General features: G+C 50.9%; 1 protein-coding gene across 3 annotated transcripts in view; it reads left to right on the forward strand.

The window, feature by feature from the left end:
- Positions 1-24,529, forward strand: part of SBNO2 (strawberry notch homolog 2) — a 116,543-nt gene that overhangs the window by 63,527 nt on the left and 28,487 nt on the right. For all 3 annotated transcript variants that reach the window (XM_084825941.1, XM_084825939.1, XM_084825940.1), the window contains 10 exons: positions 4,230-4,325; positions 5,544-5,640; positions 9,311-9,471; positions 9,679-9,812; positions 13,471-13,561; positions 17,787-17,930; positions 19,202-19,319; positions 20,155-20,260; positions 20,632-20,785; positions 21,997-22,173. In XM_084825941.1, the coding sequence (XP_084682067.1) occupies positions 4,230-4,325; positions 5,544-5,640; positions 9,311-9,471; positions 9,679-9,812; positions 13,471-13,561; positions 17,787-17,930; positions 19,202-19,319; positions 20,155-20,260; positions 20,632-20,785; positions 21,997-22,173 (1,278 nt within the window). The remainder of the gene's footprint in view (positions 1-4,229; positions 4,326-5,543; positions 5,641-9,310; positions 9,472-9,678; positions 9,813-13,470; positions 13,562-17,786; positions 17,931-19,201; positions 19,320-20,154; positions 20,261-20,631; positions 20,786-21,996; positions 22,174-24,529) is intronic.

Consider the following 24,529-nt stretch of genomic DNA (forward strand, 5'->3'; position numbering starts at 1 on the left):
GGAAGAGGAAAAAAGAATCAGGGCACACCCCTATGCATGGTTAGGCAGAAAAAAGCCCTACCGCTCCATCAGGTGTACAGTGTAAAAGGACACAACACACAAGGAGGAAAGGAAGAGGAAAAAAGAATCAGGGCACACCCCTATGCATGTTTAGACAGAAAAAAGCCCTACCGCTCCATCAGGTGTACAGTGTAAAAGGACACAACACACAAGGAGGAAGGGAAGAGGAAAAAAGAATCAGGGCACACCCCTATGCATGTTTAGGCAGAAAAAAGCCCTACCGCTCCATCAGGTGTACAGTGTAAAAGGACACAACACACAAGGAGGAAGGGAAGAGGAAAAAAGAATCAGGGCACACCCCTACGCATGTTTAGGCAGAAAAAAGCCCTACAGCTCCATCAGGTGTACAGTGTAAAAGGACACAACACACAAGGAGGAAGGGAAGAGGAAAAAAGAATCAGGGCACACCCCTATGCATGTTTAGGCAGAAAAAAGCCCTACCGCTCCATCAGGTGTACAGTGTAAAAGGACACAACACACAAGGAGGAAGGGAAGAGGAAAAAAGAATCAGGGCACACCCCTACGCATGTTTAGGCAGAAAAAAGCCCTACAGCTCCATCAGGTGTACAGTGTAAAAGGACACAACACACAAGGAGGAAGGGAAGAGGAAAAAAGAATCAGGGCACACCCCTATGCATGTTTAGGCAGAAAAAAGCCCTACCGCTCCATCAGGTGTACAGTGTAAAAGGACACAACACACAAGGAGGAAGGGAAGAGGAAAAAAGAATCAGGGCACACCCCTATGCATTTTTTGGCAGAAAAAAGTCCTACAGCTCCCAGCATTCTTCAGCCAGGTATGCTATGAGTTGCAGGCCGTTTTCCTGTCTAAACACGCATAGGATTGCACCCTAAATCTAAAATACGTTGGTAGTTTTGGTCCAGCCTGTTCTGCCTTCGTTCCCATCCACCACTGTAATGCGGCCCCCAAGACCTTAGAATCATAGAATAGTCAGGTTGGAAGGGGCCTATCGGACCAACGAGTCCAACCCCCTTCTCCAAATGCAGTCCAGCCCTTGTGCTGAAAGACGTTCAACCCCACTGCCTTCAATCTGAAGACAGGCCGTTGTATTTGCCTGTTGCAGCAAAAAACCACCGAGCCATTCTGGATTAAGAACCCTGGATAAGAGGACTCCTTGACGTCTTTCTTCATCTCTTAAGGCACCGTCTTTCTTGCTTTTTGTTTAAACTTAAAAACTGTTTGCTCTTCATTTGCAATTTCACCGATTTTTTTTCCTCAAAGAAGATATTTTTTTCTGGATCCTGCTTGTTGGGTAAACACCCGCCCCCTTCATCTATTCTTCTAGTCTTGGGGCTTGCTTGTGAGCGCTGTGCGGTGGTGAGCTACATGATCGAGTCCTGCTGATGAGGCTAAGAACCGAATTCAGGACTACCTGCGAGTTGAATCTGTTGGCTTTGAAACATGCAAAACTTCCCCATCTCTTCTCTCCAACTTCCTGTTGGTAATTGTGACTCAGACTTCCAGTAATGGAAGCAGCTTTCTTCTTTTTTTTTTTCTTCTTTCTTTTTTTTTTTTTTTAATAAAAAAGGGAAATAATTACAGCCTGCTTGGGACTTTTTGGTTTTCCCATATTTCACTTCTGCTTCGGGAATGCATCGATCTTTCTTTTATAGCCCTGGCAACTCTGATCCTGGCTGTAAAGGCAAACAGAAGCTACCTTGCAAAGGACTTTATTCGTCTTGGCTCTGGCAGTCCATCAATTTTATTGTCACCTTTATTGTGGTGGGGAGGAGCGGGGTTGCTTGGAACGTAAACCTCCCCGAGTCGCTTTTTCCCCAGCTGTTTATACTTTTTATTGGATTGGTTCTTAGGTTTTGAAGCAATGTTCACAATACTTCCTAATGTATATTGACCAGTAACCAAATGAAAGAGGGGCGTCAAGGGTTGGCATGGTCAGGCACCTGCCAGGGGCCCACACCCCAGCAGGGGCCCACTGGCAAGAGCCCTCTGGAGTTCTTCTTCCTCCTGTTCCCCCTGGCAACCTACTTGTTCACCTGCCTGTCACTCTGGCTGGGACAACAGAGGAGGTGGAGATGCTGCCGCTGCCTTGCTCTGCGGCTCTCTGCCTGTCAGCAGCAACAAGGAAGAGGCTGAGGATCAAGGGCAGCTCATGAGAAAGTCAGCTTACTTAGGGAGGGGGTTCCTGGAGGGGGTCCCGACCTCTCAGAAACCTCAAGCTGGCACCATGCAGAGGAGTTGATTACACAAAGCGGTGGTGGATGAACCATCTCCATCTTCCGGATGTGTCGGACTGCAACTCCCATCAGCCTGACCCCCCATGCCATGCTGACTGGGGCTGATGGGGAATGTGGTCTCAACTATCCAGAGGGCACTGGGTTGGGCTAAGGTTTATTTCCAGTATTGATATACTGCTCCACGTCAAAGATTTTGGGGCAGTGAACAAGAGAAAAGAATAAAAACCCATAATGAAAACAAAACATTTTACAAGAACAGATTCTGAACTTAATAACCACGGCTGGCCACTCAGGGAAGGCCTCTCGAAATAGCAACGTCTGAAGGAGGTGCCAGAAGCGACGCAATGTTGGCCCCTGCCTGGCCTCTAAAGTTAGGGAGTTCCACAGGAAGGGGCCCACCACATTGAAGGCTCTTCTCCTGGTGGACTCCAGCCGGGCCATGGGTCTGTGTGGAACCACCAGGAGTCCCTCCAGGACCCTCCAGGACCTCAGTGTCAGGGCAGGTAAAGAAAAAGGCGCTCTCTCAGGTCTCCTGGTCTCAAGTTGTTTAGGGCTTTGTACACTAGTACTAAAACCTTAAACCTGGCCCAGTAGCAAATAGGCAGACAGGTTGTGGTGCCTTCTCTTCCTGCTCCGGGGCCAGGTGGACGGGCTCTCCCTTAGACATGGTTCCAACCCGTCCAGGAAAGTTGGCAGTCATCTGACGACGGAGGAGGAAGAGACCTGGCAGCGTGTGGGACGTATTTATTTATTGCTTCTTACCGACAAAGCTCCTAAAATGTTCTAAGTGCTGTACAGGGATTACAAGATAAGACAGTCCTTGCCTGCAGGCTTGTTTAGCTGGATTGCATTTGGAAAAGGGGGTTGGACTCGATGGCCAGATAGGCCCCTTCCAACCCAACTATTCTATGATTCTAAGGTCTTGGGGGCCGCATTACAGTGGTGGATGGGAACGAAGGCAAAACAGGGCTGGACCAAAACTAACGGCATATTTTAGATTTAGGGTGCAATCTTATGCATGTTTAGACAGAAAAAGGTCCTACAACTCATAGTGTAGCTGGCTGGGGAATGCTCGGAGTTGTAGGACGTTTTTCTGCCTAAACTTGCCATGTCAGAGATGCGGAGGGGAAAGAAGAGGAAAGTTGGGGCTGGGTGGCAGTTCTTCTCTGGCTGACGTGTGGAACCAGTTTGGTCTGCCCCTTGCTGTGACGGTTCTTCCTGGGAGGCGGTGTGTGTGTGTGTGCGTGTGTGTACAGCTTCCCAGCTCTTGGTTTGAATCAAGCATCACCATCACACTTTTCGTTTTTCCTCCTCCCACCCAGTCCCTTTCCTTGTGTGTCGTGTCTTTTTAGGATGTGAGCTTGAGGGCAGGGAATGGTCTGATGGTTGATTCTCGTAAGGTGCTCTGGACGTCTTTGGATGGGGTAGAAACGCGATGAGTGAATAAATGAATGAATGAAATTAGGCATGGCGTGCAGGAAGCGGAGAAGACGTTTGTCTCCCTCTCCCGTAATACTAGAATACCAACGGTGACAACCCATGAAGCTGAATGGTGCGAGATTCAGGGCAGATAGAAAGGAAGTTTGCCATTACACAGCACAGAGTTTAACTGTGGAAGTCACTTCCACAAGACTCAGTGAGGGCTGCCACTTTGGATGGCTTTCAGGGGGGTTAGACAGATTCCTGGAGGAAAAGGCTATCAATGGCCACTAGTCTTGATGGCTGTGTGCTACCTTCAGCACCAGAGGCAATGAGCCTATGAACATCAGTTGCTGGGGAACATGGGAGGGAGGGTGCTGTTGCACTCCTGTCCTGCTTGTAGGTTTCCCGTGGGCAGCTGGTGGCCACTGTGTGAACAGAAGGCTGGACTAGATGGACCCTTGGTCTGATCTAGCATGGCTCTTCTGATGTTCTGATGTTCTTACTTCCTTTTCGATCTCTTCTTCCCTTCTCAGGTCTTGCCTCGCGACCTGGAAGGCTTGGAAGGCTTACAGGGAATGGAGAACCATGTCACTGCTGCTCCAGATACCCCCCTCCTTTCAAGCATTCAGGTAAGGAAGGAAGTCCGACTCCCAGTTAGATGCTGGCAGGTCACGGAGATGTGCACCTGGTCTGGTGGAAATGTGTGTGTGTGCGTTTGTGTTTGTGTGGTATGTCACTGTTGGTTTCACATTTTACTTTTCTTGAGAAAATCAACAAATGAGAAAATATTAACCATTTATGCTCAGAGGTGAAGCCCAAACTTTGCATGCAAAAGGTTCTGCATCCCCAGGTAAAAGAATCAGATAGAAAAGGCCCTTCTCTGAGCCTCTGGAGGGTCCCTGCCAGTCATAGTAGACAAATGTACGTATGTATTTATTTAGAATATTTCTTAGCCACCTTTCAGGGCAGGAGGCTCCCCAAGGCAGCTTGCAGCAATCAACATTCATATGAGAAAAAGTGATGCGGTCATAAAAACAGCCAGTGTTCCCAAAAAACGGCAGACGCCAGCATAAGACAAAGCCTACTGCACAATTGCAGCTACAGACCCAAATGGTCCGATAAAACGTAATCAGGGGGAGGCCAGCGTCAAATCGTACATTTTCAGGACATTCCAAAAAGCCTGCAATGGTAGCACATCCCAGAGGTGTGGGACCACTGTGGAAAAGGCCCTCTCTCGTGTTCTTGCCCACTTAACTGCCGTCAAAGGTGGGCAAGTGAGAATGGCCTGTTGCTGATCTTAAAGTGTGGGCAGGCAGACATGCGTGCAGGCGATACTTCAATGCTGGGTGAGTTTAATAAATAGTCCACCACCACTCCCATTCCATTTTTCTTTCCCGTGGGGACTAAGCATGCACATCTGTATTGGGTTGCTATGGGGGGGGGGCATTCTTTTAAATACTTTTTTTGTTCTTTTGCAAACTTCAGGGTTTCCCCATTTTGGCTCCAGTCCTGTTGGCACTCAGCCACTTGAGCTTGCTATTAGAAGGCGTGTCATGATTTCAAATTCCTCAATACAGGACACACTTGTTCGGCATAGGAGCAAATCTGCTTAGCTCTGGACCACTGCTACTGCTGAGTTTATGCTTTATTGAAAACACAAGGTTGCCTTTTAAAGTCAGCAGCTGATGACATTACATGGCTGCTTAATAGGGAATATATTGCGGGGCATCCATCTGTCTCCATCTCTGTGACTCTGGGAGGATCACAAATAGAATACTCACCACATTTTATTGGCATTTCACTGCCTGATAAGTCTTTGACCCATCTGTTTCTCTGTTTCATTTCAGTCCCAAACTCAGGTAGAGGAAGAGGAGGAGGGTGACGACGACGAAACGGAGGAGCTAGGTCACACGGAGACGTACGCCGATTATGTCCCATCCAAATGTAAGAGGGCTGCAAAAGCAAGAATTAGTTTATTTCAAGTATTGTTTCCGTACCTCTGCCAAAAAGCTTCCTGGAGCAGCTTTCAAGGTGCCCACGAGTGTACAATCTGAAAAAGACCTGACAGGGAAGGAAAAACAGGTGGGGAAGGCAGAGGAAAACAATCATGGGGTCTTTCAGCAGGGCTGGTGAAATGGCTCCACTTCCCACTCTCATCCCCCCCCCCCCCCGATAGCCTACTGGAAAGGCTGCTGGTGGTGAGAACTGAGGGAGGAGGAGCTTTCATGGGAGAAAAGTTTCTCCCAGATCTTTACCACCCGTGTGTGTATGGAATCCTCCATGCTGCTCAACATCCTGACTCCCCTCTGTGCTAATACTTGCAGCCCTAAGTGCTGGGAGCTGGAGGAGGGTAGGAAGAGGCTCCCTAAATCCTAGCTGCAACTCCCATTCCTTACAGCCCATCTCCTGAAGCCTGTCCCAACTTACCTGGAAATAACTTTATTATTAGGCAGCCAGATGGGTGGCTAATAAATCAAATAAATAAATAAACTTTAGCCTCAGGGTTGTGATGATGTTTGACTCAGTGACATTCCCTGATGTCATTCACCTCCTGATCCAGTTCTCCTGCCCCCTTCCTGGACCAGATTAGGGCCTTGTGCCCCATCTCCCACAGATCGAGGCACTGGCTGCATTCACACGTAACAATAAGCCTGGCTCCTGGAGAATCCAGGCATAGCATTCCATGTGAGTGCAGCCCGTGTGGGGCAGGCCAGCCTCCGAGGCTGTTTGTCTGGGGGGCAGGAACAGCGGGGCGTCCTCTTCCAAAAACGTGCTGGGCTGGATTGAAATTCTACACCCCAGTTCATCAATCCCCCAGCCCAAACAAAAAAGAAAAGTTCAGCTCCCTCCTCCCCCTCCCACAATAAAAACAAGAGAAGAGCCCTGCTGGATCAGACCAAGGCTCCATCTAGTCCAGCATTTGGTTCACGCAGTGGCCAACCAGCTGCCCACGGGAAATCCACAAGCAGAAGACAAGCACAAAGGCACCCTCCCGCCCATGTTCCCCAGCAACGGGTGCCCCTAGGCATACTGCCTCTGATATTGAAGGTGTTGTTGTTGTTGTTCAGTTGTTCAGTTGTGTCCCACCCTTCGTGACCCCATGGACCATAGCACGCCAGGCCTTCCTGTCCTGCACTCTCTCCCGGAGCGTGCTCAAGTTCATATTCATTGCATCGGTGATGCTATCTAGCCATCTCATCCTCTGCCGTCCCCTTCTCCTTTTGCCCTCAGTCTTTCCCAGCATCAGGGTCTTTTCCAGAGAGTTTTCTCTTCGCGATATTGAAGGTAGCATATAGCTATCAGCACTATTATTTATTTTTATTTATTTATTACATTTATATCCTGCCCTTTTTCCTCCTTAAGGAAACCAAGGCGGTGTACGAGTCTGTGACTGGCCCAAAGTCACCCAGGGAGCTTCCATGGCCGAGTGGGGCCTCGAACCCGCATCTCCCAACTCCCAGTCCAATACTCTAGCCACTACACCACACTCATAGCTATTGATAGCCTTCTCCTCCTACAGGAATTTGTCTCACCCCCTTTTAAAGCCATCCAAATGGGTGGTCATGACTACATCTTGTGGAAGTGAGCAGCTCCACAGTTTGAAACTGCGCTGCGTGAAGAAGTCCGCCCTTTGATAGGTCCTGAATCTCCCACTAGTCAGCTTCATGGGATGACCCCACATCGTTCTTATAGTATGAGAGAGGGAGGCATTTTTCTCCTTATCTTCTTTCTCCAAAGCGTGCATGATTCTATACACCTCTGCCATGTCTCGCCTTTTCTCTAAGCTGAACAATCCCTGGCATTGTAAGCTTTCCTCCTAGGGGAGTTGCTCCAGCCCCCAGGTCATTTCAGTTGCCCTTTTCTGCACTTTTCCCAACCCTACGATATCCTTTTTGAGGTGTGGCGACCAGAAGATGCCATCGCACTCCTAGAAGAAGGAGAGGAGAAATACTTCCTGGTGCTAGTAAGCTTTAGCTGAGTCGCTTTAGCTGAGTCACCAGGATACAATTAAGTAAGACTAGCAAAATGACCTTTTGTCCCAGGAAGATTTCCCCGGAATTTTAAAACACAACCAGTTAGCAGAAGTCAGGGCTAATCTCTATTTTCCCCAGGGCTGAGGGAAAACATTCAAAAACCTTTAAAGGCATGGCTTTGTTATGCAGACATGGGAAGCCCTGTGAAAGGCATCAGAGGGGGCCCTTTGGAAATCCTGAAGGGGTGGAGGATTTTTCCCAAGCCCGGCTTGTTCTGCCAAGCCATCTTCATCTTATTTTTTTAATTTAAAAAATTAGATCAGCACAGTGCAGGCTGGTGGCTCCGATGTCAGGAGGGCGGTAAATCCGCTTTGAGTTTCAGGCAAAGCTAGTCCAGCGTTCTGACTATCCCGCCCTTTAGCATTCTGATTTGCCACCCCACCCCCCACATCAGAGCCCCCAGCCTTCACTGGATCAGTCTTCTGCAGTGTGGTCCCCTCCAGGCATCTCGGACTACAACTTCCATCACTGCCCAGCCAGCATGGCTAACTGGGAGTTGTAGAGCTGGAGGATACCAGGTCAGGGAAAGCTGTATTTTTTATTATTATTATTATTATTATTATTATTATTATTATTACGTTTATGTCCCGCCTTTTTTCCTCCTGAAGGAACCCAAGGTGGCAAACATTATCCTCCTCCTCTCCCTTTTATCCTCACAACAACAACCCCGTGAGGTGGGTTGGGCTGAGAGTCTGTGACTGGCCCAAAGTCACCCAGGGAGCTTTCTTGGCCAAGTGGGGCCTCGAACACGGATCTCCCAGCTCCCAGTCTAGCACTCTAGCCACTACACCACACTGGCTCTCTCTCTGGTATTAGCTTTCCTTCCCCATTGTCTTAAGCTCCTTGCTTTTCCTTCCTTAGGCCTTCCTGCCTGCCGGGCGTGATTAAAGAGAATATTGCCCCAGGAGGTCAAGGGCTCGGGGTTAATAGGAAACACAGATGGCAGTGAGAGACCTTGACGCTTAGCGTGGGTCAGCCAGAGACCTTCGGTGATAGTTCAGCAGCCCCAGCAATCATGGACAGAGGCCGCCTCTGTTACTCACAGGCAGGCACACACCAACAGACACGCACTCAAGGCAAATTCTCCGTGCATTAGAACATAGCAGCACCAATCTGGTGCCCTCCGGATGTGTCGGGCCGCAGCGCCCATTGTTCTCAGCCAGATGGGAGTCGTAGTCTGAAACATCTGGAGTGCACCAGGTTAGGGAAGGCTGCACCATGTCTGTCTTGAGGAGTGAAATTAACTCGACCCAAAGTTTCTCACCATCCGGTCTAGGCAGTTTCATCACTCCGTCTGCCTGCTGCGCATATATATTTGTTATGTTTCTATCCCGCTTTCCCTTGCTGAAGGTGCGGCATTGGCACTTACCCACCCTGCCTTCTTTTTAAGTTGGGCTGAGAGAAGGAGACCAGGCTGGGGTCATTGTCCAGCGAGAGCTTCATGGCCAGGTTGGGATTTGAATCCGGGCCTTGGCAGTCGGACACTTTCACCACCACACCACGTCCTTTATCCCTGCTCAGGAGAGGCACGGAAAGTGCATCAAACTGCTGACAGCTTTGTTTTCTCCTTCCACGTGCAGTGAAACTCGGGAAGCAGCACCCTGACCGAGTGGTGGAGACAAGCACCCTCTCCAGCGTCCCCCCTCCAGATGTCACCTACGCCCTCTCCCTCCCTGACTCGATCGCTGACCATGGGTTACTCTCCGCACTGCAGCTGGAAGCGATCACGTATGCCTGTCAGGTACGTCCACTGCTCTGGCAGGCCTGAGAACTGCCGTCGAGAGGAAGGGAGAAACCAGACGGGGAGAGAGTGTCCAACGTGAGGTTTATTTCCAAGCTCGTCAAGGGTTCACCTGTAGAGCTGTTCCCAAATGCCTTAGAGCAGGGGTGCAGGATGTCAAAACCTGCCTCTTCCCCGCCTAACCCCTTCTTTCTTCTGGATCGGCAGCAACACGAAGTTTTACTCCCCAAAGGGCAAAGGGCCGGGTTCCTCATCGGAGATGGCGCCGGGGTTGGGAAAGGCCGTACGGTTGCTGGGATCATCTTTGAAAACTACCTGAAGGGGAGGAAGAAAGCTCTGTGGTGAGTGTGTGCGTGTGCCTTTGCTTGTTTGAAAATGTCCTGGAGTTTGTCTCAATCTTCCTCAGGCCCCCATTCCTTTTTCTATCATGGAGGCTGGCCTAGGCTGTGTCAGGAATGAATGTGAGCGTGTGGAGATATCTGGCAGCTCAGATCCAGAATGGGAATGGCCAGAACAGAGGGAGGCACCCTCCTTGGTGTGCCCAGATACAGAGAGACTTTCTTCCCAGGACTTTGACAGATGGCCCAGGCTGAATGGCTCTCCCATTCCTCCACCATGAGAACTCAAGTTTGGAGGAGGAGGAGGGTGAGGGGTGCGACTTGAGGGACACTAGGCTCCATCACAGAATTAAGTGGGAAAACTTAGCGGCAGGGCTCAGACACTCTGGCAGGTTGGCCACTCAGGGAGACAATGTAGGAGAGAGCCATCCTAAGGGAGGGGTGTCCCTGTGAAGCAAGTCTGGCCCAGAAGTTCTTGCCTAGACTGCTGGCAACTTTCCTAACTTCCACTTCCGCTCCTTTATTGATATTTGTAGATGTGTTCATTGCTGTCTGAGAGTTTCCTAGAATTTGCATTTGTATTGATGATGGTCCTTAACCAAGAAAGTAGTGTTAGCCTGGAGCTTTGTTTCCTGGTGTGTGTTGATTGCAAAGGAAGACAAAGGAAGGTGACAAGCTATAGCCTCAGCATTCTCAGGCCACAGGGACAAGGCTTTACCTTCAGGGAAGCAGTGGCATTTCAATATATCATGAGACGCGGCCATTTCAGGGGCGGGGGGGCATTAGTCCAGTGCAGCAGCAACAACAAAGATCCTTGTGGGACCTGCAAGACTGACACATTTGTTCTGGCCAAAGGTTTCATGGGCTGTAGTCCCCTTCACTGAACCTCTCGCTATATTTTCCCGTCACCTTCTCCCATGAGAGGGAAGAGCCATAGCTCAGTGGTACAGTCCCTGCTTTGCATGCAGAAGGTCCCAGGTTCCATCCCCAGCATCTCCAGGTAGGGCCAGGAAAGAGTCCTGCCTGGAACCCTGGGGAGTCTCTGCCAGTTTTATTCATTGCATTTATTCATTGCATTTATATCCCACCTTTTTTCCTCTTGCAAGGAACCCAAGGAAGCTTACATTATCCTCTTCCTCCTGCTCTCTATTTTATCCTCACAACAACAACCCTATGAAGTAGGCTGGGCTGAGAGTCTATGATATGACTGGCCCAAAGTCACCCAGTGAGCTTCTATGGCTGAGTGGGGATTAGAACCCAGATCTCCTGGCTCCTAGTCCAACACTCTCGCCACTACACCAATCATTGTCAGCAGTTCTGGGATAGATGGATCAAGGGTCCGATTTGGTATTAGCCAGCTTCCTGTGTTCCTATGAATTTCTTGAAGTATTTTTTTAAAGAACATCAGAAGAGCCCTCCTGGATCAGACCAAGGGTCCATTTAGTCCAGCGTTCCATCCCCACAGCGGCCAACCACTGCACTGCAGTGGTTCCGCTCCCACTTGGATGGCCGATCCCAGAAGGTGGTGCTGGGGGATTACTGCTCTGTGCCATGGCAATTGTGCCATGGGGTTCCACAGGGCTCTATTCTATCCCCTGTGCTGTTTAACATCTACATGAAACCGCTGGGGGAGGTTATCCGGAGGTGTGGGCTGAGGTGCCATCAATATGCGGATGACACCCAGCTCTACCTCTCTTTCTCATCAAACCCAGGTGAGGCAGTGGCTGTTCTGAACCAGTGCCTGGGCACGGGAATGGACTGGATGAGGGCCAATAAACTGAAACTCAATCCAGACAAGACGGAGGTACTGTTAGCGGGTGGTTCGTCTGCCCGGCTAGGTGATATTCAACCTGTTCTGGAGGGGGTTGCACTCCCCCTAAAGGATCAGGTTCGTAGTTTGGGGGTGCTCTTGGATCCAGAACTGTCACTTGAGGCACAGGTGAACTCAGTGGCACAGAGCACTTTTTATCAGCTTAGGCTGGTATACCAACTACGCCCTTATCTGGACAGAGATAGCCTAGCTACAGCGATCCATGCTCTGATAACTTCTCGTCTGGATTACTGCAATGCGTTATACGTGGGGCTGCCTTCGAAAACGGTCCGGAAACTTCAGCTGGTCCAAAATAGGGCAGCAAGATTGTTAACAGGGACTGGCCTGCGAGCTCATATTACGCCAGTACTTTTCCAGCTGCACTGGCTGCCAGTCCATTTCCGGGCCCGATTCAAAGTGCTGGTGTTAACATTCAAAGCCCTTAACGGCTTGGGGCTGGGTTACCTGAAGGATCGCCGCCTCCCATATGTGCCTGCCCGGACCTTAAGATCATCATCAGTGGCCCTTCTCCGTGAGCCCCTGCCAAAGGAAGTGAGGCGGGTGGCTACTAGGAGGAGGGCTTTTTCTGTTGTGGCACCCCGGCTCTGGAATGAGCTCCCTAGTGAGGTTCGCCTGGCGCCTACATTGTACTCCTTTCTGTGCCAGGTGAAGACCTTTTTATTTTCCCAGGCATTTTAGCTTTCTAAATTTTTATCTTTGCGGTTTTAAATCTGTATTTTAAACTCCTGTACTGCTGCTAGGTTTTATTGTGGTTGTATTGTTATATTGTGGTTTTAATGTTCTATATATTTTAAATCGTTTTATTGTGTGTTGTTTGGTTTTAATTTTTGTGAACCGCCCAGAGAGCTTCGGCTATTGGGCGGTATAGAAATGAAATAAATAAACAAACAAACAAACCAGCAGTTGACCAGGAACCCACAAGCAGGACACAAGCGCAGCGGCATCTGCTCTCTGGTCCAAAAGGCTCCCTGAGCAACTTACAGATCAGTAATAATAATTTTAAAAGACAGTCCCTTCTCTCAGGATTATATTCTGAAAGACGCAACGTGAAAGGAAGAACGGATGGGGAGGGAGTAGGAAAAAAGCAGATGCATACACCAGTTCTTAATGTTACGGTTCTTACAACGACCAGCTGGGATGGAAACAGGGCAGGTAGCCTGATAGAATGTCTAGTGTTTGGTGATGGATAAGGGAGAAGAGGAGCACAGGGCAGCCGTTGTCTCAGTGGAGCCGATAGACTAGCCCTGCTTCCCTTCTCACCCTCTTTAGCCTGATGGAACTCGCCCAGAGAGCTTGTGAACTGCCCAGAGAGCTTCGGTTATTGGGCGGTATAGAAATGTAATAAAAAATAAATAAATAGTCAAAAGTACCATGTTATTACTATTAATCTTATTTATTCCCCACATTCACATTTTAAGCAGAGTGTTCAAGAGGGCTTGCAACATCTTTTAAAAACTACTAGTAAGTGCTGTTGCTATTTGGAGTAGACCAGCCTTTTGTCCTCTAGACGTTTTTGACTAAACCTCCCAGCGTTCCTGCCCATTGGCTGATGGGAGCTGAAGTCCGTAACGTCTGGCGAGCATCAGTTTGTGGACAGCTGGAAGAGGGAGAATTCGACTGGAGGGACACATAGTCTGATTGTTTGTCAGGCCTGAAGGGGCCATGTTCACTGGTAGAACTCCAGCTTGCATGCCAGCGGCCCTGTTTTCAAGACCCTTTTCTGCTTGAGACGCTGGAACGCTGGGCTATCTGGACAGATACGCTGAGTGGATATATGGCCACTTCGTCTGTAATCCCCTCCTCTCTTTCTGCCCCCTTTCCCTTTTTTAGGTTCAGCGCCTCAAATGATCTCAAGTATGATGCTGAGAGGGACCTGAAGGATATCGATGCAGCTACCATCCCTGTTCACGCTTTAAACAAGGTACGGAATTCCTTCTCCCTCCTCTTCCTCCTTCTCACTATCCTCAGAGGAGAAAACATCGTTTGGCAGGGGGTTCCCAGTGGTTGTGTGTTTTGCCCCCATCCTCAGAGGTTCAGATGCTTCTCCTAAGACTGGGTTGCTGGCAGGCAGAGCTTCAAGGTCAACTATGCTGGTATCTTTGGCCACACCCCTTTTGCATTTGGCCATGTCCACCACTGGACTGCGGCCCCCGAGAGCTTTTTCTGAAAGCCCTCAGGTTGAAAGAGGTTCAACACCGCTGGTGTAGACTTCAGGAGCAAAGCTGTGCCTGTGGGTCAGGGGTGGGGAACCTCTTTGAGCTTGAGGAATTTTAAATTCCGTTTGGGAACAGGTCTCAGGTGCCTCATTCCACCGGTGGGTGGGCCCGAAGGCAAAAAGGGCGGAGCCAGAGGGAAAAGAGGCAGAGCCCAAAATACCAAAGTGACCCGCCCGTTGAAACTGAAAGCTTCAACTGAAAGCTTTAATTGTTTAATTGTTGTGTGTGTGTGTTTTTTCTTTTTCTTGGGGGATTTTGTTGTGGTTTTAGGGGTGGGTAGCCTGCCTGATAGGCGGGAGCGAGGGGGCATGTGTCCGCCTGATGGAGGCAGTGGGGGGAGTGTTGGGGGCCAGAAGATACCGAGGCTGGGCGGCAGGCGCTGGCGGAGCGTGCGGGGCAGGCCATGCCAGGTAAGGGGAACAAGGGAGAGATGTGTAGTATCTGTCCCCTGCTCCGGGCCTGTCCAGAGCCAAAGGATGGCTGGGGGAGGCGTGACCCCATCTTCTGGCCTTCGTTTGCTGCTCTGCAATGCCAGGTCTGTTACCCGGAAAACCTCCCTCATCCATGGCATGATCCTGGATGAGGGTGCAGACCTGGCATGTGTTACGGAGACCTGGCTGGCCGAGGCTGCTGCTCCAACCCTTGCAGCCATGTGTCCAGCTGGATTTTCGTATGCACAGCAGGCGAGGGCTGGGGATCAGGGAGGGGGAGTGGCTGTTATCTATCGAGAGTCCTTGGTCTTCACCAGACCCCCTCTCCGGGTGACCAAGGTTGCTGAGTGCATGTACTGGAGGTTGGGCCCGAAGGGCAGTCTGGGGATTCTGCTCGTGTACCGTCCACCCTGCTGCACGACTGACTCCCTGGCCGAGGTGCTTGAGGTGGTCTCTGATGTGCGTGTACAGTCCCCTAACTTACTGGTGTTGGGGGACTTCAACGTACATTCGGAGGCCATCCTCACAGGAGCACCTCGGGACTTCATGGAGACCATGGCCTCCTGGGAGCTGCACCATATTCTAACTGGGCCCACCCATGTAACCGGTCATGCACTAGACCTTGTGTTTGTTTCTAGAGAAGTGGGGAGTGATCTGGAAGTCGGGGGTATATCCACCCCCCCCTTGTCATGGTCAGATCACTATCTGGTGACGTTGGACTTCTCGGTTCCACAACCCCTCCGCAGGGGTGGAGGACCCATTAAAGTGGTCCGCCCCAGGCGTCTTATGGATCCAAATGGATTCCTGAATGCGCTTGGGGATTCTCTGGGGCATGCCAACGGCCACTCGGTCGAGACCCTGGTGGGTGGCTGGAATGCCGCAATCACTGGGGCATTAGATCAGGTGGCTCCGAAACGCCCTCTCCCCCTGAACAGGGCTTGGACTGCACCATGGTTCAGTCCGCGGTTACGAGCTCTGAAACAGGAGGTGAGACGGCTAGAGCGCCGGTGGCGGAAGTCTCGCTCCAAAGACGATCAGACATGGGCTAGAGCTGTATCTTCAGCCTATCACGTGGCGGTGAAGGCAGCAAAAAAGGAATATTATGCTGCCTCCATCGCGTCTGCAGAGTGCTGTCCCAGGAGGCTGTTCCAAGTGGTCCGGAGCCTGGTCGGTCCTGTGGCTCCGGAATCACTGGAGCATTCTAAGGCCTCCTGTGAGGCCTTGGCAAGGCACTTTGCAGATAAAATTGACCAGATTAGGTGTGTTACTCTGCACGCTGTGGATACAGTTAGTGAGCGAGAGGCGGCCTGTGGCAAACCGGTTTTGTGGGATCGGTTCCAGATTCTTCCTCCTGATGAAGTGGACAAGGTGCTTTCATCGGTACGGCCGACCACCTGCTTACTTGATCCTTGCCCATCTTGGCTCATTATGAGCTGCAGAGAGAGACTGGGTGAGGGGATCAAGGCGGTGGTGAACGCCTCCCTTGAGGAGGGAGTGATGCCATCAGCCCTCAAGGAGGCAGTGATAAGACTGCTCTTAAAGAAGCCCTCCTTGGATCCTCAAGTTTTGAACAACTTTCGCCCAGTCTCAAATCTGCCATTTTTGGGCAAGGTGATTGAGCGGGTGGTGGCGGTGCAGTTGAAGGCACACTTGGAAGAAACTGATTATCTAGACCCATTCCAGTCGGGCTTCAGGCCTGGGCATTGGACAGAAACGGCCTTGGTCGCCTTGGTAGATGATATGAGGAGGGCTCTGGATAGGGGTGAATGCTCCTTCCTTGTTCTCCTCGACCTCTCAGCGGCTTTCGATACCGTTGACCACGGTATCCTCCTGGACCGCCTGGAGGGGTTGGGCATTGGGGACACCGTATTGCGGTGGTTCCGGTCCTTCCTCTCCGGCACGTACCTGAGGGTAGCACTGGGAGAGGAGGTTTCGGACCCGTGGCCACTTACTTGTGGGGTGCCACAGGGTTCCATCCTCTCCCCGATGCTATTTAACATCTATGTGAAGCTGCTGGGGGCTATCATCAGGAGGTTTGGGGTTCAGTGTCATCAATATGCGGATGACACGCAGCTCTACCTCTCGTTTAAATCTTCACCAAGGTTGGCCGTAGAATCCCTGTCCAAATGTCTGGAGATGGTGGGTGGCTGGATGGGGAGGAATAGGCTGAAGCTGAACCCTGACAAGACCGAGGTACTTTTGGTGGGAGACAAGAGGAGGCTGGGGGATGTTGACCTGGTGTTGAATGGGGTACGGCTACCCTTGAAAGACCAGGTCCGCAGCCTGGGGGTCATTTTGGACTCCCAGCTGTCCATGGAGGCTCAGGTGTCAGCTGTGAGCCGGACAGCACTGTATCAACTCCATCTGATATGGCGGCTGCGCCCCTTCCTTCCCAACCATCTGCTCCCATTGGTAGTACATGCCCTGGTCTCCTCTCGTTTAGACTACTGTAATGCGCTCTACGTGGGGTTACCCTTGAAGACGGTTCGGAAACTGCAGCTGGTACAGAACGCAGCAGCTCGCCTGATTAAAGGCAGCCGCCAGCGAGATCACATCACTCCAGTGCTGAAGGAGTTGCACTGATTACCAGTTGTTTTCCGGGCCAAATTCAAGGTGTTGGTTTTGACCTTTAAAACCCTATATGGTTCCGGCCCAGCCTATCTTAAGGAGCGCCTCCAGCAGCACCAGACAGGCCGCTTAACAAGATCAGCCTTGGATGGCCTTCTCTCTGTCCCATCAGCCAGGACAGCTAGACTGGTGGGGACGAGGGAGAGGGCCTTTTCTGTGGTGGCCCCCACTCTGTGGAACTCCCTTCCTAGGGAACTCCGTCATGCCCCCTCTTTAATGAGCTTCCGTCGTGCATTAAAAACGCTGTTGTTCAGGCAGGCATTTGGGGTGGGTTAGGGTATTTTAGAAAATGTTTTTATTGTAGAATTTTATTGTTTTAAACTGTTTTTATTGTATGTTGTACATCGCCCAGAGTGGCTGGGTGACCAGCCAGATGGGCGATTAATAAATTTAATAATAAAAAATAATAAAATAAAAAAGCTCTTAGGGCCAGTTACTAAGCCCCCTAAGAGAGGCATTTCAACCTTTCTGCATGGGGGAAAAAACTACACAACAGCCAGGAAACCACCAAATGATAGGCAGTTTGGGGAAAAGAGATGGGGGGGCCCTTTGGGGGATCCTGGAGGACCAGGTAGGCTTCTCCAAAACTGAATTTGGCCCGCAGCCTTGACGTGGAAGGTTCTCCATCAAATCTTTGGCCTCTGTTAAAAAAAGATCAGGTTGCTATCTCCGTTCCTTTTTCCAGAGGCCAACAGAGGCTGACCTGCATGTGATCGTTCAGCATGGAATGTGTGACCTGCCTCCAAATTGCCCCGTTTTTTAAAAAAAATTGGGTGCAAATACCTGCCCTGTCGCTGGCTACACTGGAAACGCTGCTGTCCCCGAGTCCCCCTGTCCCCGCAGCCAGCCTCATCTCTTCTTCCTTCCATAGATTAAATATGGAGACACAGCTACCTCGGAAGGAATCCTATTTGCCACTTACTCCGCCCTGATCGGTGAAAGCCAAGCAGGGGGCCAGCACAGGACCCGGCTGAAGCAGATTCTGGATTGGTGCAAGGAGGATTTCGATGGTGTTGTATCCTAAGGGAGATGGGTTGATTGGTTATGTTTTGAGTCCGCCCAAGAACAGACCTTCTCTGGGCAGACTGCAAACCACACAAAGAATGAAACACTGCGTAAACAGGTGACAGAACAAAATACAATACAAACTGTGGAAAAAACAAAAGAGAAACAGCCACTGTAGGGTAGCAGTCAGAGTGTTGGACTGGGACACGGGCAATCTGGGTTCTAGTCCGCACTTGGGCCAGGGAAGCTCCCTGGGTGACTTTGGGCCAGTCACAGACTCTCGGCCCAGACTACCTCCCAGGGTGGTTGTTGTGAGGATAAAATGGAGAGGAGGAGGAGAATGTACACCACCTTGGGTTCCTTAAGGAGGAAAAAGGGCAGGATATAAATGTAATAAATAACTAAACAACTAACTAACTAATTAAAATAATAGGATAAAATACAATACAAGAAACAAACAACACAGGAAAAGATAAATATATAAAAACAGCCATAGCATCTAAACAAAGCTAAACCAGGCAGTTTGTGTGTGTTTTGTGGCCTTTTTTTAATAGTGAATGGAATAATCCAGAGCCAAGTGAGAGGAATGGACTCTTGGTCTGTAGCACGCTGAGGCAGAAAATGAGATGAAACTCCTGCAGCTGCTGCAGAATGTGGCTTTCTGCACATCTCAAGGGTTGGTGTATGTGTGTTTTAAAAGAGAAGCAAGTTTCCAGTCCTCATAGTTTTCAGTGGCGTGTTCTGGCTGTCAGGGTAAGCCCGAAACATTGAAAACGAGGAGATGTCTCCTCCAGAGCAAGAGATCTGAATTAGAAGGGGGTGGGAATTAACCCATCTGAGGTTCGTTCCATTCCTGTTCTGGTTTCTAATCCTCTTCTGTCCAATTTCCAAGTTGAATCACTGTTTCGTGTCCTGTAGCCCTGCACCTAGAGCTGCTTTTCCCCAATCGGGCAGTTAGACGTTCTCCATACATGTCTGACTGCAACTCCCGTCATTGCCCATGTTGGCTGGAGATGATAGGAGTAGTAGTCTCACCCATCTGGAGGGTGCCCAGTTGGAATAAGTCTGAATGAGCGATTCGCTTCTGCCCCTCTTCAAGTAAAACTAAGGTTCTTCCAGCTGCTGTCACATACCCTCAGTGTTGTCCGGACATCCTCCGTTTGGCCTCTGGCCTTTATTCACTCCCCCCAAACGTGCTTTCGAAACGGTTTGGTTTTGGGGCCTCCGATCTCGTAGCCTGCCTGCCTGCCTTGTCTCCTTAACGAAAGCCCCCGCGCTCAGATCGTGTTTGACGAATGCCACAAAGCCAAAAACGCCAGCTCCACCAAGATGGGCAAAGCAGTATTGGACCTGCAGAACAAACTGCCGCTCGCCAGGGTCGTCTACGCCAGTGCCACAGGTGAGAACAGGATGGGGGGCTGGGGCCGCTGCTTCGAGGACATGGGGACCTAGCCCAGCATGGCCGACGCTGACTGGCAGCAGCGGCTCTCCAGGGTTTCAGGCGGGATTCTTTCCTCGCTCTGCCTGGAGATGCTGCTAGTCTCTTCCTAAACCTCGTGGTTCCGAATAAAGGGCTGATTGAAACAGGAATGTTGGGAGCTGCCTTATTCTGAGTCACACCCTTCGTCCGTTGAGCTAACGGTTACGGGCACTGACTGGCAGGGTTTCGGACAGCGGGGGCTTCGAGGGTTCTTTCCCAGCCCCACCAGGAGATGCTACCGGGGATCGAACCTGGGACCCTCTGCACGCAAAGCAGGGGCTCTCCCACCGAGCCACAGTTTTCCCCTAGAAACGGAGTAAGATTCTAGTCCTCGTGATTCTGAATAGAGGGCCGATTTCTGTAGGAACACAGGATGCTGCTTTACACAGAGCCGGAACGTGGGTGCATCTAGCAGGGCCTCTACCACCAAGCTATGGTCCTCCCCTCAAAATAAAGTATCCAGAACTATGAGGACTGCCGTGTAGGCAGGGGGGCAAGGACCAGGGAAGAGCCGCTCTCCAGGCGTTGTGGGTCACAGCTCCCATTGGCCCTGCTGCCTGGGAGTCCCCAACCCCTGGAAGGCTGCTCTGAGCGAAAGAAGGAAGAAGCCGGGGCGCGGTATCGAATATAAGGGCAGGCAGATGGGGACAAGAGCGCGTGAGGAGTTGGGAGAAGTTAGAACTCTGGATCCCCCTGGGTTGCGCCGCGCTCTTCCCACATCTGAGCCCCCTGGCGCTTTTCCCCGCCCTGGCAGGTGCCTCCGAGCCAAAGAACATGATCTACATGAGCCGGCTTGGGATATGGGGGGAAGGGACTCCTTTCCGGTCATTCGACGAGTTCCTACATGCCATTGAAAAGAGGTACGTTTGCGGAAGCGGTGGGAGGCGTCGTCTGTGTCTCTTCCTTTCTTCCTTTTAATCGTATCCCTCCCTATCCCGGTGGCTTAGGGTGGCTTGTGAGGCTTTTGAGCCACGCAAAGGAATGGGCTCGCAGTTCATGTTGCTTCTATCGATTGAGATCAGGGACAAGGAACCTCGGCTTGTATATAGCGTGCAATTCAAGGGGCTGGTTCTGACCGACGAAGCCCTAACCTCGCCATCCCAGACCTGGCACCCTCAACTCCCATCGTCCTCCTGAAACCAGCACTGGAGCCTTCCTGTGATTGGCCCGATGGGGAGTCCGGAGTCCAGCCATTGTTCGTTCTCACGTGCTTCTCTGGTCCTCCCTGCAGGGGCGTTGGGGCAATGGAGATTGTCGCCATGGACATGAAAGTGAGCGGGATGTACATTGCACGGCAGCTCAGCTTTTCGGGGGTCACCTTCCGGATCGAGGAGATTCCCTTGGACCCGGATTATAAGCTCGTCTACAATAAGGCGGCCCGGCTGGTGAGGTTTCCGTTCAGCCCCACGCCGGAATGTGAGAAGGGAATGTGTTCTCGGGAGATGCTGATGAAACTATTCTTTCAGAACGGACACCAGTGGCAACCTGGCCAACCCAAATTCTAGATATGCTGATGGTGTAAGAGGAGATAGCCACCCTCTTTGGATGCTGGCGGACCCTGTTTCTGATGGGTTGGGTTGGTGAGATCGCCCCTGTCAAAGGAGCACTTTATTCCGAAACGTGTTGGGTTCAATCCTAGCAGCAGGCATAATAATACATTTCATTGGCACCTTTCAGAACGCATGCCCTTGCCCTGTTTAAGGACTTCTGGTATTTTATTTGTTCGAACCCAGGGCCTTTGCTGCTTTTTTGTTCTGGCCCTCCTGCATGGCTTGGCTCACTCACTCAAGTCATCTGCCCTGTTGTTTTTTGCAAGCACCGTTCTGCATCTGCTCTTTGGCAAGGAGCAGTCTTTTAGTGTCCTGTGTATTTTAGTGTCCCAGGGGACAGCGGCTCTTCCACTGTTTTGCAATTCTGTTCATTTTTCTGCCTTCCCTGCCCCTCCGAAATGCCAAAGGACAGCTTTTCTCTTTCCCACTCTCCTGAGACCTCCCCCCACCTCCAGTATGCATGCAGGTACCAAGCCCTTTATGGCTAATACAGCACAGAGGGGATGGCTTCCGGAAGGTGGAAAAGAAAAACAGTGTCCCTTTCCCCCTCCCATTACAAAATTTCCTTCTCCAACACCCAGGTTTTAAGATCTTCCAGGAAGACCCTTCTCTCGGTCCTACTCCATTAGAGGCGTGTCTGGTGGAGACACAAGAGAGGGCCTTCTTGGTGGCAGCTCCCGGGCTGTGGAACTCCCTGCCAAGAGAGACTAGGTTGGCTCCCTCTCTGCTGTCCTTCTGCCGGCAGGCAAAGACATTTTTATTCAAACAGGCCTTTGGCGTGTCTCTTGTCAGAGGGGGCTTTTGTGGGTTGGGTGCCGTTTATTTCTTCGATTATTGTGTTTTTAATTGATTTCTTTTTATGTTGTTTCACTAAAGAATTTTAATCTGGATTTTATCATTGGAAGCCGCCTCGAGTGCCATTTTTGGGTGGAAAGGCAGACTGTGACTTAGATAAATAAATGCAACTGTTCCAATTTGGCGGGTGCTAAATGGCAGCCAGCAAGCAGAAATGAAAGAAAACCGTCACTCTCTTTTCCTGTCTCCAGTGGGAAAAAGCCCTGGTCGCTTTCCAGCAAGCTGCGGACCTGATCGGCTTAGAGTCCCGGAAGTCCCTCTGGGGACAGTTCTGGTCCGCTCACCAGCGCTTCTTCAAGTATCTGTGCATCGCTGCAAAAGTCCCTCGCCTCGTCGAACTGGCCAAGGAGGAGCTGAGCAAGGACAAGGTAAAATGTGAACAGCCGCATGGCAGTGCGCCAAACTGCAGGGGTGCCCTCTGTATGGCTGCATTCCCTGCCCCGTCTTTGTACAAAGGCAGAGGATCCAAATTCCAGCAGCTATCCAAAGTTGAACTGATTCCCGGCAAAGGCTCTCCTTCAGGAGGGGGGCGGCGGAAATGCTGACGCAAGCACGTGGCACGATGGGAAATCTCAGCCTTCGTTTAAAATGGGCACAGAAGCTCTCAGCCTGACAGCTGCATGAGCAGTAGTCAAGAGGAAGGGGGAACTGGCCCTGATCCAGAATCTTCATCCCTGATATAAACAGGCAAATCTCTTGTCCATAAGGACGTTGAGGCAATGTGCGGCCAGCACCTCTGGAAATCTCTGAAGCCGAGGGGCGGGATTTCTGTGCCCTGCGAAGCACCCCTGGCAACTGGGGCCCACCGGGCTGCACCATTACAAACTTTTAGAATCGCGTTGGGGGGGGGCAACCTTTTCTTTCCCTTGTGGCTGGGCCACAACTCCCATTCTTCCAGGCTGGCTGTGGCTGAGGGGACTTTGAGTCCGACGACATTGGGAGGGCGACTGGTTCCCCACTCCAGCATTCAAGACCAAGTGTCTTCCATGGCTTTTTTGTACGATAGGCTTGACTGGCCTGCTCTTGGGTTTTAGCTGTGCTGCTTTCCTGGGTTTTGCATCTCTCTGGGCGGGATGGCTGTTTCCTTTTTGATGTTCTCCCTCTTATCGCTGATTCTCATTCATGTGTCAAGCAGCCAAGTTGCCAAATTCCACGCCCCGTGTCGCCATCTGCGCTCTCGTGGCTGCAGCTGACTGTAAAAGTGTGTTCAGGTTGCGACAGAGACCTGATAAGTAGATAACGATAAATTGCTGTTCCTTAGAACACTTAGCCCTGGAGCTGAGGAGAGGGGAGGTGACTGTTGAGCTCATCCTGACTAGTGCCCAGCAGCTGGAGCAAGATGCCAAGGGGCTGTTAAAATTCTTTGAAAATGTTTAGTGTTGTATCTGAACCTGGGCTCTCTGGCTTCTTGCTCTCTGAACAAGCCAGAATCGCAAGTCCAGGGTCTGTTCCTTGGTTTACGATTCTGGCTTGTTAGGAGAGGAAAAAGCCACAGGGCCTGATTTGGATGTAACTCTAAACCAGGTGTGGGCAACCTTTTTTTTCTGTTGAGGGCTGCATTCCTGCGTGGGTAAGCTATCAGGGGCTGCATATCAGCGATGAACAGGGCCAGAGCCAAACATAGATGGGTTACCACTTCTCTCTTTCTCTCCTCCCCCTCTGCCACCCTCTTTTCTCTCTCTGCCACCCCCTTTTCTCTCTCTGCCATATCCCTTTCTCTCTCTCTCTCTTTCTCTCTCTCTCTGCCACACCCTTTTCTTTCTTTCTTTCTTTCTTTCTTTCTTTCTTTCTTTCTTTCTTTCTTTCCTTCCTTCCTTCCTTCCTTCCTTCCTTCCTTCCTTCCTTCTCTCTCTCTCTCTCTCTCTCTCTGCCACACCCTTTTCTTTCTTTCTCTCTCTGCCACACACACACCTCTCTCTCTCTCTCTCTCTCTCTCTCTCTCTCTTCCTTCACCATGGTGGTGAGGGTGGCAAAGAGGGAGTTAATTGCATCTTCTCCATGTTGTCCAGAAGGGCTTTTCCGGGTGGTTTGCAGCCTGCTGCGATCTGGGCTGAGGCGAAAGAGGACAGAATCCTTGGTTGCACACTGGGACCTGTCCTCACAACCTTTGGGGAAATCATGTTGTTTGCATCCAGCACATCTTGCTGTGCCGGGGCAGGGAATCTCGGGCCCGGGCTCCCAGTCTGCCCCACCCCATTTGCCCTTATCTCTTCCTCTTTCTCTTTGGCCCTGTCCAGCCCCGGAATGCTTCCCCAGTCATCAGTTCCAATTGGCCTAGTTTGATTGGATGGCCCAAAGTCACCCAGTGAGCTTCTGCGGCCGAGTGGGGACTCAAACCCGGATCTCCCGACTCCCAGTCCAACACTCTCGCCACTACACCACACTGGCTCTCTTGCCCTTCATGGCTAATAGGGAAGGGGTTTCTGGCTGGGTCAAGGAGGTTGGAATTCCTCCTTGAGAGGGGATGGGACCAGCCTCTTTAAAGGGGGTGGAAATTGGCCACTCCCAGAGAAGCCTGACCCAGCCCCGGAAGATGCTAACAACCATAGGCCGGTTGCCAACATGCCCTCTCTGGGCGAGGCTCTCAAGGGGGTCGTTGCCAGTCAGCTCCAAATATGCACAAATGAAACAGATTATCGACATCCTTTTCAGTCGAGCTTCAGGCCTGGTTTTGGAACAGAAACTGCCTTGGTCACCCTGTGGGATGACCTTTACCAGGAGAGG

Source organism: Heloderma suspectum, chromosome Z, assembly GCF_057233095.1.
Source record: "Heloderma suspectum isolate Gila_16-S chromosome Z, 16-S_ref, whole genome shotgun sequence".
Classification (NCBI taxonomy): domain Eukaryota; kingdom Metazoa; phylum Chordata; class Lepidosauria; order Squamata; family Helodermatidae; genus Heloderma; species Heloderma suspectum.